The sequence below is a fragment of the Diadema antillarum genome, unplaced genomic scaffold (genome assembly GCF_040938485.1).
Source record: "Diadema antillarum isolate AM-2024a unplaced genomic scaffold, OU_Dant_1.0 seq00001208_RagTag, whole genome shotgun sequence".
Taxonomy (NCBI): Eukaryota; Metazoa; Echinodermata; class Echinoidea; order Diadematoida; family Diadematidae; genus Diadema; species Diadema antillarum.
Genome location: NW_027272001.1, coordinates 149,351 through 164,190, shown reverse-complemented (window position 1 = coordinate 164,190; position 14,840 = coordinate 149,351). Strand labels below are relative to the sequence as shown.

The 14,840-nt window shown below is 37.9% G+C and overlaps 2 protein-coding genes across 2 annotated transcripts in view; one reads left to right on the top strand and one right to left on the bottom strand.

Annotated features, from left to right (window-relative positions):
- Positions 1–4,054, bottom strand: part of LOC139744764 (tripeptidyl-peptidase 2-like) — a 46,494-nt gene extending 42,440 nt beyond the window's left edge. The window contains exons 1-4 of the mRNA XM_071655186.1: positions 3,892–4,054; positions 2,488–2,616; positions 943–1,038; positions 257–489 (exon numbers count right to left, since the gene is read on the bottom strand). Coding sequence (XP_071511287.1) covers positions 257–489; positions 943–1,038; positions 2,488–2,616; positions 3,892–4,053 — 620 coding nt within the window. The 5' untranslated portion in view covers position 4,054. The remainder of the gene's footprint in view (positions 1–256; positions 490–942; positions 1,039–2,487; positions 2,617–3,891) is intronic.
- A 379-nt stretch (positions 4,055–4,433) lies between these two features.
- LOC139744763 (uncharacterized) lies at positions 4,434–11,103 on the top strand. Its single transcript, XM_071655185.1, has 6 exons — positions 4,434–4,542; positions 5,672–5,853; positions 6,955–7,200; positions 8,366–8,493; positions 9,738–9,807; positions 10,801–11,103. Exons 1-6 carry the CDS (start codon positions 4,434–4,436, stop codon positions 11,056–11,058), a joined length of 993 nt encoding a protein of 330 aa, XP_071511286.1. The 3' UTR covers positions 11,059–11,103.
- Positions 11,104–14,840: the final 3,737 nt, after the last annotated feature.

The following is a 14,840-nucleotide window of genomic DNA, read 5'->3' as shown; positions in this document are numbered from 1 at the left end:
GTTATCAAAGTGAAAGGGAAATAATGAGTTCTATAGTGACCACATGCAACTTCTCAAATGTGTTTGCTGGTTTTAGTTAGTTAGTTAGTTAGTTAGTTAGTTGGTTAGTTGGTTGGTTAGTTAGTTAGTTAGTTAGTTAGTTAGTTAGTTAGTTAGTTAGTTAGTTAGTTAGTTAGTTAGTTAGTCAGTTAGTTAGTTAGTTAGTTCCTTCGTTAGTTAGCTAATTAGTTTGTTTGTTTGATCAAGACATTTCTACCTCCAAGTCTGGCCATCATGGAAGACCACGCAGTCGTAGACCGGCCCGGGGTCGGAATACTTCTTGTCAGCACTGTTCAGGACTTCCAGAAGGGCAACCAGGTTGTCTCGTTCTAGCTTGTCCTCCTGCTTGCTGACATTCGGGTGGGCGGAGTCAAACGCTTCCAGCTGACGCGTTGCCTCGGCGATAGCCGGTTTGTGGTAGGTGTCCCACAGCTTCTCTTTTCTGTCTCTCTGTAAAGCAACCATTGACAATAGAAAAATAAATACAAGAGTGAGTAACAGGACACTTAAGTTTCTTCTGCAGACATTACTACATGACTTGCCTAGAATTAGTAGTCTGTGGTATTAATGCATGTGTCAAATAGAGGTGATTTTTTTCCATGCCTTCATTATTACATTTCAATTTAAATATCAATATGTGTCAATATTTCACAATTCAATCTGCTTCAAAAAACAAACAAGCAAACAAATACTTATGTAGAGACTGGATAGAAAATTAACTGGAAAGGGAACAGAAAAAAAGAAATCAGTGTCCATGGAGTATACTACTTATGAAACTTAAAAAAAAAAACACACACACAAAAAAATCTGTAACAGATTTTTTTGTTTGTTTTTTGTACTACATGTATCACTTTTATCAAAGTGTCTGGAACATGAAAATTGTCCTTAGTAGGAGAATCTTACCTGAACTCTTTCCTTGAGCCCTTTTGGATAAAGTTCATATGCATTTTTCACACCGATGTGATACTTCCCACTAGGATTCTGCCAAGATGAGGGGATCTGAATGCACAGAAAAATGCAGATGTACAAAACTTCTGTGACATGTGTTCTACCATAAAGTCATACAAAAATAAAAATCATATACATTGTAAAAACACATAAATGCAAACAACACTAATTTAGTAGAACATTCGAGTTAAATTTCTGAAAAGAGCCTGTGACCTGAAAAGAACACTATAATAACAAAGACAAGGCTAATGATACTAGAATTAAATCCACAGTACAATTTCTATTTAATGCAAATATTTTATCAAAACATTAAGCCTCAAACCACATGATGACATCACTAAATCTAAACCCCCCAAGAAACAACAACAACTAGACATATCGCTACGGCTACTGATATGCCTCCGCCATAATGCATGGTTCTCCTAATAGGTCTATAGTACAATGTCTTGACAATGTGTGATGACAGTTTCACACAACTGGCAAAATATTAAAAGGACAGGTTTGACACAAATGTGCTGAATGTTCACTTTCCTAGAACTAGGTTCAATTGGATGAATGATTAAAATGTCAGAGTGCAGGTATTTGGGGAACTGATGATTTTTACTTGACTTTTGACCCTTTTATAAGTTTATGCATTGAGTAATTTTCAAGGTATTGAGGAAAAGTATAATTTCAGTATCAAATGGGAAAATAGCATTATCTAAACCTGGCCTTTGACCTTTGACCTCACAGTTCCAAAGAGAATCACTGTTAGGTTGAACATGCATAAATATGTAAGTTTCATGATGATACCTGGAGTTACTTTCGAGATATGGAGGAAAAAGTGCAATTTAGCACTTTCACTTGACCTTTGACCTTTGACCTTTGACCTTTTGGCAAGAAACTTCCCCAAAAATATATATTGGGTAATACATGCCATACATCAAGTATTAAAAAAAAAAAAACCTTCAGGCATATTGCATTCTAAGGAAAGTAGTGATATTTTGAGGAGTTGACCTTGACCTTTGACCCCCTGACCTTTGACCCACGACCCCAACTTCCCTAGATAATCACTGCCCATCAGTACAAGCATATATACTACGTTCCATGAAGATACCTTGAACCATTTGCGAGATATGGAGAAAAACATGAAATTTCAATTTTTTTTTTCACAAAATAACCTGTGACCTTTGACCTTTGACCCTGTGACCCTAAAATCCACACAAAGTATTATCCCCCAAGGATATACCCTCATACCAAGTTTGATGTAAAACCACCACACGGTTCTTGAGATATCGACAAAAACAAAACGGGACGGACGGACGGACGGACGACCCGAAAACATAATGCCTCCGGCCACTTCGTTGCGGAGGCATAAAAATCAAATTTCTAAAGTCAGACAAATACAAGAGTGATACAGTGATTACGCCTAACACGGTGTTGACCTCAAAGACAAAATGAGCCTACAGTCTGCAGAGCTTTCACAGACAGTGGTTGATTTTGTGGGATATCGCATTTTACCTTCAGTTTTCTGCCTGTCAGACCATTTATCTCTCCATCTCTCACTTCTACAACCGTTGAGGTTATCACGTCACCGCTGCCGGTAGCATCGATGATGTCCACTACTTTAGGAAGACCTTCAGTCGTCGTCTGTCGATGCAAGATAATCCAAAGTCAAAATGAGAATTAACAAAACATACCTATATCTAAAATTGAGAAGGGAAGGATAGTTTCCCTATAAAGTGTTCAATTTAAGAATCCTGCAAACCAACACAAAACTAACAAGAGTATTCCGAAAGACTTTCAGACTTTTGCAATTGAGCACCTATAAATTGGTTATACTTGGTGCAGAGTTACAGAATTTATAGTGATTTGAATAAGGAATAAGGCAGCTTTCAAAATTCATGGCAAATTACAATGAACGAGGATGACAGCAGCTTCACATAAGAATGCCTGATTGGGTGCTCAAGGAGGCAGAATGGAGGCTGATTAATAATTTTTTTTTCATATTTTTCATTAGAATCAAATCACAATTATGATAATAAAACATTTAATAAAACTATGTAACTATTGTAAGCTACACAGATAATTCAAATTTACAGCTACTATTTACTAATTTGGTCTAAACTTACTGTAAAAAAAGTAGATAGTTTTGCGCGACTAATTTTCGCACTCGGCCAGGTAAGAAGAGTTTCGCATGTTTTTTTATAATTCCGCAGAATCAAGACATCAACTACTGGAACATATGGCAAACAAAAATATTCGCGTGCTTTTGTTTTCGCGCTAGTTACTGGTTGTGCGAATTGCGCAAAAATTTCAACACCACGAAAATTTCCACTTTTACAGTAGAAATACTAGAACTAACATTAGAAGTGTCTACTGACAGCTCTCAGTATTGACTTTGAAAATATAAAGTTGTTCATATTTTACATTTAAAGGCACGAATATTATTATGTAATTTTGGTTTTGTGAAATTACAATTCTATCTAACTAACCATTAGAGTGATCTAAAAATTAGAAGAATCTAACACTAACAGTTAGAAATCCTATAATCCACTCCAGAATGTTGTTATGTTGTGGAAATATCTTTCAACTTCAAAAAAGTGAGCTCGTCCGAGTCGTGAGTTCACTTAGCCATGGTCTCAATTTACAAACTAGCAACTCAAACTGACCAGTTACAATTGAGTTAGTTTAGTCAATTCAGATTATTGTCAGGTCAGGTAAGACAGAGAGTTTACAGAATCTAAATAACATCTTCCACAATTTTACGACGGTTGTGTGACACCCGTGATGATGCATGATGCCGGATGCCGATCGTGGCCGTGGATGTCCGAATCCTAGATTCCTGTTGCTTCATGCAATATGTGGGACTACGAGTGATGAGGCTAGGAAAGCGAATTAACAACCCTGACGACCAATACATACCTGAAGACCCGGTGCGCCTGGATCGACTCCGGTATCCAAAATTGCGATTGTTACCCCTCTTCCATCATACTCTGGATATTTGGTGAGGAAAGCGGTAGCACCAGTCTCATTCTTTGGCAATAAACCGGCAACTGGGAAATTCTTGTCGATGTGAGACGCCATTTTTTAGCCGGTGACACCCAAAGATGTAGGTCAAAGGTCTTACACGGTCTTGGCATATTTTGCATATTTTGGAATGAATATTCATGTTGCCAGGGATTTCCCACGCGCACAGCTCGCTTGTGTGTATGGTCTCTGTACACATACGTACACAGTACGTTGTGGGTGCATGCATGATGCATGCATGCACAGTGCAAACACACGCAGTGTGTCATGTTGTTATCGTATAGCTAGCTAGCTAGATAGCGACTCGCTCGTATAGCTAGCGACTCGTAAACTCAATCCGAAGGACGGACATGTTCTCTCCGAACTTTTATACTCAAGCAATCAAAATCAAAGTAACCTTTTTACATGGTAAATATCAATAACAATCTTAGGACATCATGTCTACGAGGTCGTGCAGAAGAAAACAAAATTCTACAGAATTACTCGAGCGTATGCTTGAGCGATCAACGCTCACAACTCAGCGGATCGCGCATAAAAACGTTGAAGGTAAGAACTCTGCAGTCGAGTGCTCCCCGCCGCCCGGGCCGGTGATCACCGAGCAGCCGAGGCTCGGTGGGATGCCTAAAGTGTGGCGTGGAATACAGCAAAGTATGACAAAAGTAACAGCATTATTAAGTAGTATTATGAGCCTGTCACCATTTAAAACTTGTGAAAGCCGAGCATATCGTTATTGAAATTGGACGAGACACTCTTTTCAGACAAGCAGATCTTTGCTGTCATCACGAAAATAAATAAATTTAGATTACATGTTAGCTGAAATGAAACCGTATTAAACGCTAAACATTTTTATACATGAATAGAGTGGTGTCAGTGCTGGTGATAAGTATTTACTCTTATAATTATATGACTTGATCACTGACACTCTTTTTGGTGATCGATATTGATGTTCCTCAGTAGTCATTATTAAGTATTCGAAAGAGAGTTCTAAAACCTCATAATGATTATTTAATCAATTAAATTCCCTATAAATTAATGATTTCTTCTAGGAATCAATTAACCTGATTTCAAAACAGACCTTTGGTGGTTTTACCCAAGACTGCAAATTTAGCATTTAATAACGTTACATGAATTTAGAGAATGAATAATGTTGTTTCTATGTATAATGTAGTCTGGGTTGATCTGTTGGGGAATTTCTTCATTTTGTTGAAAGTTAAAGGGAAGTGAAACCCATATATTTTGTGGATTTTTTCAGTTAATTCAGCGATATTAGTAGAACACATTGGTGAGTTTAAGGAAAATCAGACAATACATGAGTTATGAATGTTTAAATTTTCATTGCCGCCATCGCTGGATGAGAAGACAACAACAGTTAAAGATATCACTGCTGGACAATGATACCCTCGTCTAGTTGTTACTGACATACATGTATGTTGAAGGTCATATTATTCCCCCTGCTTTCTGAAAGAGATAAGTCAAGTGCTGTTTCATTATGCTAGAAAGGTAAAGGTGAAAATACATTGAATTCTTTGGACGGTCTTCTACTAAGTTCTAGTTGCAGAGAGACTTTTTAAAGGCAACATCAATTTTTTTTTTCCAACATGATTTATTCCTAATTGTGACTTTCGATTTGACCCACATGCTCCCTCATATTCCATGCACTAAATTCGAACTGTAGATGTTGGAGAGGCGGCGTACTTCCGAGCCCACGAGGCCTGGAGGCTAGACAAGGAGGAGTCTGTCAGACGAGCCATCGAGGAGACGGAGGCGAGAGCGGCCCGCATCCTGAAGGAATCCCTGGAGCGGGCTCATCGGGAGGCGGAGGAGGAGAAGAAGAGAGCCCTGGAGGAAGCTAGACGGGTAGGGAGCGTGATGTCATTTTTCTCTGGGTCCCCGTCTTCGATCCTCAGCCCATCCCAAAAAACTCTCCCCCTAAATGAAGAAGTCAAGTTGTTGTTGTGGTTGTTGTTTCCTCTATTTGTGTGGAACATCAAGACTCTTTTATGTCATGGAATTCATAGCTAGGTACCTGTCAATAAATCAGTCTTTAGCACTAAGAAAAGACTACATTTCATGAAAATAACTCATGTAGTACGTGTTTTGCCCTACCCCAAAAGAATATTTCAGCTACATCCTGGTGCCGGCGAACATTTGGTGATACTGTATTGGGTTTTCATTAAGTTTTTGGTACACAACAAAACAAACCATACTGTAGTGCTTTCTCATTCTCATTGAGAAATTTGAACAGTTGCTTGTTCTGTAACTTTTGCAAGTAGTGTCAGTGTCTTTCAAAAAGATATACTGTAAAAGTGGAAATGTTCATATGAGGGATTTTTCGCGTTCAGTCGGTGAGAATTAATTGCACGTTTTTAATTCTACAGCATCAAAATATTATTTAGTGTTACATATGACACAAGCTTGATATAACAAGCAAAAATTATTTGTACTTTTATTTTCACAGTATTTTTATGTCATGCGAAATGAGCAAAAAAAAATCAAATTTTACAGGTTCTCTGTCTGGCTGAGTTCTCACTGACAGTGCCTTGTTTTGTGAGGTACCTGGGGCATTCACAAGCTGTGTTTGAAATCAAGCTGTAAAATGAAGACCGATTCTGAAGGTGCAGGATTCTGATTAGCTATTAAAGGTTTTGAAATTGGTTGCTCTGTACAGTAATGCTTGACTTGAATCACAACTTTTCACACAGCAGAGCCCTGGACAAACTGATGTCCAGAGCAGTGTGAATTTGCTCTCAGTTGGAGAGTGGCAGTTCAGATGGAGAAAAAAGACAAAACAAAACTAATTGTGCCAAATTTGTTAGATGCCATTTGTGACTTTGGCTCGAACAAGCAGACATTTGTTCTTAGCCCAAGCTCTCAACCACAGCAACAAGACTCCTCCTCACCATGTATGTTAGATGCAGATGAATAGATACAACTGAAAATTAAACTCAATCTTCACAGATCGCCGAAGAAACGGCGGCGAGGGTCAAAGCGGCAAGAGACCAGATGGAGGAGGAGCGCATCGCCAAGCTGACGTGGGCCTTCCGGAAGGAGAAGGAGGAGGCGCTACGGCAACAGTGGGAGGAGTGTGAACGCATCAAGAAGAAGGCGGTGGAAGATGCCATTGAGCAGACGACCATCAAACTCCGCAAGCAGTTCCTGGTTGCCAAGGAATTTGCTGTCGCGAGAGCACTGAAGATAGCAAGGGTAAGATATTTCTGTCCCTATGTTTTTCTTCCAGGATGATATGAAGTATATACACATTCATTCTGTAATGTGTATGAAATTAGATTTTGGAATCTCAAGTTGATCATTATTTGTGATGCTTTTGACTGAGATATTGTTCAGTAGTTCATAGAACAAGTGACATGGTATACATTGTACATTTGTATAGTCAAGTTAATTGCAACAATACATCTTACACTGCCTATTAAAGTTAGAAACATATCTATCAATCAATGAGTATTAATCATCCAGTAGAGCAAATATTCACTTTGAATTCTGAGCAAATATACTTGCAACCTCGATGAGAATAGTTTGGCATTATTAAAAGGAGAAAACTGCTCATCAGGGAGATGAAGAGACACTCTGTACTATGCACGCATTCTCTTGAAGGAGACCTCCAGATGATCTTTAGGTTTTTGCATTTGAGCATCTATAAATTTATACTGGGTACAGAGTTTCAGAATTTATAGTGATTGGGATGAGTAATATGTTGTGGTTTATTTTTGTTGTTGTTGTTGTTCAAAATTCATAACAAATCACAGTGAACAGGAATGATGGCATAGCAGCTTCACATGAGAATGCATGATTGGGTGCTTAAGGAAGTAGGACAAATGAAGAAAGTATGCATAGATTATACACAGGTGAACTTGTTAAGGAAGTGGTGTTGTAATGGATAATATTGCTACATTACTAGAGTATGTGAGCCTGTATGCCATCATTCTTGTTCAGTGTATTCTGTTTTGAGTTTTTCAGAGTATTTGTTTGTGTCTGCTCAAGGACCACAATAAATTCCACAAATCTATACATAGCACTATCAATTTATATACTTCTGTATAAGCTGTTATTTTCGTGATGGTTTAATATTTGCGAATTCCACAAATCACTGTTGGGCCGCGAATTTAGAAACATGCAAGAATATCTCAAACTGTCAAGCATTAGTGCGCTTACGATAGTGTCGGTGTCAAAATCGCGAAAACAGCTTCTCGCAAAAATGTCTGTGACCTCCTCATTTGCGAAAATATTTGTATACGAAAATAACAGCTTACACCGTACATGATGCTACACAATTTGAAATTATATATATTGTCTTAAATACCCCTTTAACCAAGTTTTATTTTCTTTTTTGTATTCCTTGTCATTGCTGCAGTTTCACTTTGCTTATCGCTTGAAGAAGGCTATAGAGGAAACGAAGGCAGAGTGTGAGAGGAAGGCGGCGGAGGAGACAGCCAGGGTTGCCAAGCTACACAGAGAAGAATGCATGAGGCTGAACAAAGTGTGAGTGGTTGCCGTATGATATGTCAGATGTCTATATATTTTTTTTTTCAGCAGAGGACCAGATGGGCACTATTGCATTCTACGATTTGAGCCTAAGAGTACACGTAACATTCAATTTCAGTGAAGTGAAAAGTTTACTTGATCAAAAGTGTGTAGATTTATAAGCATTGTTCTAAATGTCCGGTAAAATAGTGCCCTTGTGGTTTTGATTTGTAACATTTTACTGAAAATGAAAATAATGTAATATTGACATCATAATACAGAGAAGATCAAGCTGATCCCCCCCCCCCCCAAAAAAAAAAAAAAATACCAACAACGCCCTACTGGTTCTCAACCGACGTTATACAGGATACAGGAGAATCATTTTTTTCCTGGAGTAGTTACCTTGCCATTCGACATTGGGATTTCTGGTTGTGAAGCTGTCATTATTTTCTTTTTCAAAGTGACTGAGATAACATTGACATGAAGTGTGTGGTATATAATATATCCAATTCCACTTTCACATTTGATTGATGTCAAATCAGGTTTGGGCAAAAATGTATGTCCCATGAATGAGAAGGATCTATTTGTAACTTTTTCTGTACAGTACTGAAATTCTCTGACATACTCTAACACAATTTAAACAACACCTTTAGTCAGAAAGATTACAATACATACAGTGCACTCCCGTTATAACGAAATGCTTGGGACCGCCAGTTTTCTTTTGTTATAACGAAATTTCGTTATAACCGAACAAATACAATATATAACAAAAACAAGGAAACCACGCATATATCATATTCTGTTTGTTGAATACTCATCTTACACTGTGCAGCTATGTGAAACGGGATGGTACACTGTACCTTTTAAATTTCGTTTGGATATTACATTAAAGAGAGCATAAAATTGACGGAAACTGTGCGTGACACACGGAGTGAACACATCGTGATGTGAAGCGTTCGCCCATGCTTGTTCCGCTATACAATTATACGTATTTTCGAAAGCCATCCGCATTTCATTATAACGGAGCACATTTCTTTTGTTTTTCTTTGTCCGTGGGGCTCGGAAAAGACTTTGTTATAATGAAAATTTCGCTATAACCGTGTTCGTTGTAAGCGAATTTTGTACCATAGACATTGATGGCGATCATTTTGGGACCAGAAGTTTTACTTCGTTATAACGAAATTTTGTTATAACTGTGTTCGTTGTAGCGGGAGTGCACTGTATTGCCATTCTTTTTTTTTTCTTTTTTTTTGTATCGACAGTATCCATGAGACTAATCGAGAGCTGCGGGATGAGATGCAGGCAAGAGACTGGGTACAGACTGACTTCAAGGTAAGCTTGTCTCTGTCTCCTAGATATTTCGTATTCACTGGCTCTCCTGCTCTACTGTATAAGCAGTAATTTTTGTGAATTAGGAGGTCATGGACATATTTGCCAGATGTTTTCGCAAATTGACATGGAGGCTATCACAAGTGCACTATTACCCTAGCGCTTGTCGACATTTTCGCGTATTGTCAAATTCGCGGTCCAACAGTGATTCGCGAAATTCGCAAAAATTAAACCCCTGCAAAAATAACAGCTTACACAGTGTTTATGGTGTCACTGATAAATGTCAGTGGACATACAATCCATTATTGGAGTATTGGCAAAGAGTGGGCAGAGGCAAAGAATCGATGTCTTATAACTTGGGCTGACATCACAACGTCCAACTTGTCTATTGAGGGAAAGAGAGGATGTTGTCAAATCAGTGTCAAACTAGGCAGACAAATTGCTTTCATGTATTTCTTTATGAATATGTCATTTAAAAAAAAAAGAAAAATGTAGAATGCTTCATTGGAGATTCTTTCCTGTGATTCCTCATCATTTGTTGATCACCTGAAGTAATTGCTTGGTTATGTTTGCCTGTGAAGTATCTTATATCTTGGGCTGAAATGATAACATCCAGCTAGTTGATTGAAGAATAGAAAGTTGGGCATTGAGTCAATGCCAAAGCAACAGACAAGGTAGTTTTTATGTATTTATGTGTGAATAAGTACCATTTGACAATAGGACTACTGTAGAACCAGAAAAATTCGCAAATTGGAGCTGGTGACATAGAAATTTTGTGCATTGCTGCTGGCATTCAATGCATTGTGTAGAAATAGCCTTTTGTATGCTTTTTACTTTTGAAAATCCTGGCTCCTTGCGAAATTTGCGTAAGTTTCTTGCATGCAAACATTTCTGGCTTTACAGTAGTACGGGCTGCCTCATTAAAGATTCTTTTGCCCATTGTGTTTTAATCACCTGAAATTATCGCTTGGTTTCCTTTTGAAACCCCCACCCTAGGACATCCAAAGAGACTACCAGCGGTTCCTGGACTACACAGATGGCAAGTATCACTCGGACTACATGCTGAGGCTACGGAAGCACGGACTGAAGTTTGACGCCAACGCCGAGCAGATCGACGACGAGGCGTGGGTCGACATCTTCCCGCTCCCCACCATCATGCACCGCTACGCCCGCCGGTCGATGGTCGCGCCACACGACGTCACGAGGGAGATGCGATTTGCACCCTTGAAGGCGAAGGAGGCTGCCGATGGTTGATGCTCTTCAGTGTCTTGCACTTTGTTCTCTACAAGATACTCAGGATTGATAAGGGCTTCCCGTGAAAAGCTGTTATATATCTACCAGTGTCAGCATGGCATCGAGGAGATTTCTGAACCATACTTAACATCCAGATGTTTGCATTCGACTACTGTGTAAGCTGTTATTTTCGCGAATGAAGAGATCAAAGACATTTTTTCAAGATGTTGTTTTTGCGAATCAACAAGAGGCTGTAGTAAGTGCACTATCACTTTAGTGTATGGCAAGATTTTCTCATGTTGTTAAATTCATGGTCCATCAGGAATTCGCAAAATTCGCGAAAATTAAATTCTTACGAAAATAACCGCTTATACAGTATATCCAGTATCCGCTACATATTCAGCTTATGAGAGTTGGAAGAACTGCATATGATCATCAAATTGTTCATAGGAGAATTTCAGCTACAGGACTCGTGGCAAACAGCAGGATAAACTGGTGGACAACTGGGAGGAGTGCAGTGGACAGAAACATATGTTGGACTGATACTACAACACAGGTCATCTTAATCAGGATGAAAAAAAAAGTTTAGTTAATTGTTGATGAGCTTTGATTTTGTTATGTTTTAGCTAGATATTCTTTTTTTTTTGGGGGGGGAGGGTAGAGCTGCTTAGATCTTCTGTTCAAAATCTTTTGAGTGTGGAAAACATGAAGTAAGTATGAATAAATGGATAAATAAATAAAGTAGTAAAAATATGTAGGCATTTTCATTTAATTTTTTCCTTCAATTTTTTTTTCTTTCAAGATTAAACAAGCTTTCTGTAGGAGAAAGAAATGACATTTGCATATGAATATCATAGATGGATTTTTCATATTTTATCTACCTCATGATTGTCTTGATTGTTTTGTACCTCTTCCAAATATATTCTGTCCATTCATAATATTGCTTTTTATAAAATCCTTTTTATCGTCTGAAGGTGTACGTTGATGAGATCATACATTGCTGCAAAGTGGGACAAAGATGAACAAAGAGGAAGCAAGATATAAAATGATAAACCAAAACTTTTGTGATGAAGGTCAAAGGAAAAATTGTCAAGCTGGTTAATTACTGATGGGTTTTGTTTTGTAGATTGGAAGATATGAAGTGAGTTTGAATAAATAGATGAATATATATATTAGTTCATCTTAGTCACTGAATTGAGAGACATTTCATTACATTTATTTGATAATGCAGTCACTGACAGGTTAAAAAGGGAGCATTTTTTTTCCTTTACTGTAGTAATGGATCTGTAGTCTACGTACAAGTCGGAATTGTTGTATGTTCTACTGTATCTCTATGGACATTTTCAGTATATTCAAAGTTGGAAATAGTGCAATATAGTATTACCTTGGTTATGTGTTTAGGCTGGAATGAAGGTTAATCTTATAAATGTCAAATTGTAATATTTCATTGTTTTTAAATAGTTTGACAGGATTCAGGCAGTTTTAAAGGGAGTTTGACAAAGACCACTAACTGTTACTGGACAATTTATTGAGGAAGATGGGTCAGGGGTCAGCATGGATACTTACGGTTGAATGATCAAATTTGTATTTTAGTGTGTGAATGTCCAAAACCATCATATATACTCTTCTCTAGAAAAAAAAATCTACTCAATATCATCCTTCTGTACATTCATTTATGATGCTTCCATTCTTACAATGCTCTAAACTATATATTTTTTTTCTAATTTTAGAAGAAAATGGCAACATATCATATGCGTACCTGAACTGTAGTAATGAATTCAGTCAGGGAAAGTGCATGCAAAATTTTATCTGTCTTCTTTGATGCAAATTTCATGGTGTCAATGAGCAATAACATTTTGAAAAGCAAAGGTTTCTTGAAACCTACAACTCAAAAAAAGTTGATGTAAATAAAGTATTTGTAGTACTGTCACTTTACTTTCTGGTTCTGGTATCTGCCTAAGTGTGTTTACTAATTTGGTTTGCTACCCGTGAACGTATGCAAACATATTCACACATAAGTACATACATGTATATGCATATTTTGTATGTATGTATGTATGTATGTATGTATGTATGTATGTATGTATGTACATGTATGTATGCATGTATGTATGTATGCTTGTATGTGTGTGTACGCATGTGTGGTATTATTATTATTGTTATCATCTTCATTATTAATATTGTTTTATCATCATCATTGCCATCATCATCACCATCATCATCATCATCACCATCATCATCATCATCACCATCACCATCATCATCATCATCACCATCATTATCACCATTATCATCATCATCATTGTTCTTATGGTAACTATAACTGTCATCAGATCCATTTACTTATAAATGGTTCAATTATTAATTTGACCAAAGAACAAGATATACAGACTGTTACATGGTCACAAAGTACATCACAAATGGAGCAATTTCAGAGGAAAGGGGTCATTGAGAAGGGAGATAAGGCAGCATGTGAATCCAAGTTCACCAAAATTAAATGATTCATATGTGGTCTCAGCCATGTGTGGATCTTGCTTTCCTTTAATTATAATATATTTGTTTTTATATACCTCATTAATGAAATCCTATTTACTGATTGGTCTATTTCAGTGTCATGTGACCAAACACATCATTACTATGTCAATGATGTTAGAAACAAAATTCTGACGGAGAAAACTGTGCTATACAGTGACGTCATTCATGGTATAGTGCACCATATCATGCTAGCAATCAATGGCTTGTCATTGATAGTGTAATTAAAGCGCTATCGATATCAGTATCGGCCTTGTAGACTACCATGTAAACATGAGTCCCTCTGCGGCACTGTGATCACCAGACCTTGTGCTTCAATAAGCAAACATCTTTGTCTTAAAACCATTCCATGATCTTTTTAACGAGTCTTTGGAGGGATGTAAAACAAAAATATGCACTGTGTCAAGCCACCGTTAAAATTATGAATCCCACGGGCATGTGTGTGTGTGTGTGTGTGTGTGTGTTATGGGAATGTGCATGAGGGAACTAACCACATATTATACATGCACAAGTTGTTTTGAGAACCACTCCCAGGGGCGGATCCAGGAATTCCGAAAGGGGGAGGGGGGGGGGGGGCTGCAAACATTTTCTGGTGCCACTTCCGGGTTTCATTGGCTGACAAGTAAAAAAACAAAACAAAAAGCTTACAAAGGTGGTTTCTTCAAAACCTGAGGGGGGGGGGGGCACCCGCGCCCACTTCCAATTTTTTTCCTTTTGTTTTAGAAGAAAAAATAGGGGGCGTGCACCCAGGGCGCCCCCCCCCCCCCGATCCGCTTAGGACTCCAGTCACTCTTTTGCAGAGGACAGCTAGGAGGTATTGCAAATGACTTGAGGCAGTCCTTTCCCAAAAAGTAGGTCGGCTTGCAAAAAAAAAATAAAAAATGCATACATACAAGATGTGTTTGCAGATTATAAATGTCCTGAATGATAGCTTTTTATCAACTTAGAATTACATGGAATAACAGACCAATTAACGGCATGGAAGACAAGCAAAGGCATTTTTGTTTGTTTTTGTTTTTATTTTCAAAAAGCAGGTGAAGTGATCGTTGGGCAAGATGATGCAGTAGCTGTGAAATGTAAATTATGAAGACGTAAAATCTGATTTTTAGGAAGCAGAATCCCCATCATCACTGCAATGTTAACAATTTTTGTTGGTTTAGTGGATGATACTCTGGACTCTATGAGCAGGTCAGGGGTTCGAATCCCCATTGGCACAAACAATATTACATGTGTTCACTAATATGTTCCTCTTTAATGGTGTTGGTATGTGG

Coding starts and splice junctions, on each gene's coding strand:
- LOC139744763 (XM_071655185.1), top strand. CDS start 4,434: ATGTCTACGAGGTCGTGCAGAAGAAAACAAAATTCTACAGAATTACTC. Junction 4,543..5,671: donor CGCGCATAAAAACGTTGAAG/GTAAGAACTCTG, acceptor TTCGAACTGTAG/ATGTTGGAGAGGCGGCGTAC. Junction 9,808..10,800: donor GGGTACAGACTGACTTCAAG/GTAAGCTTGTCT, acceptor CCCCCACCCTAG/GACATCCAAAGAGACTACCA.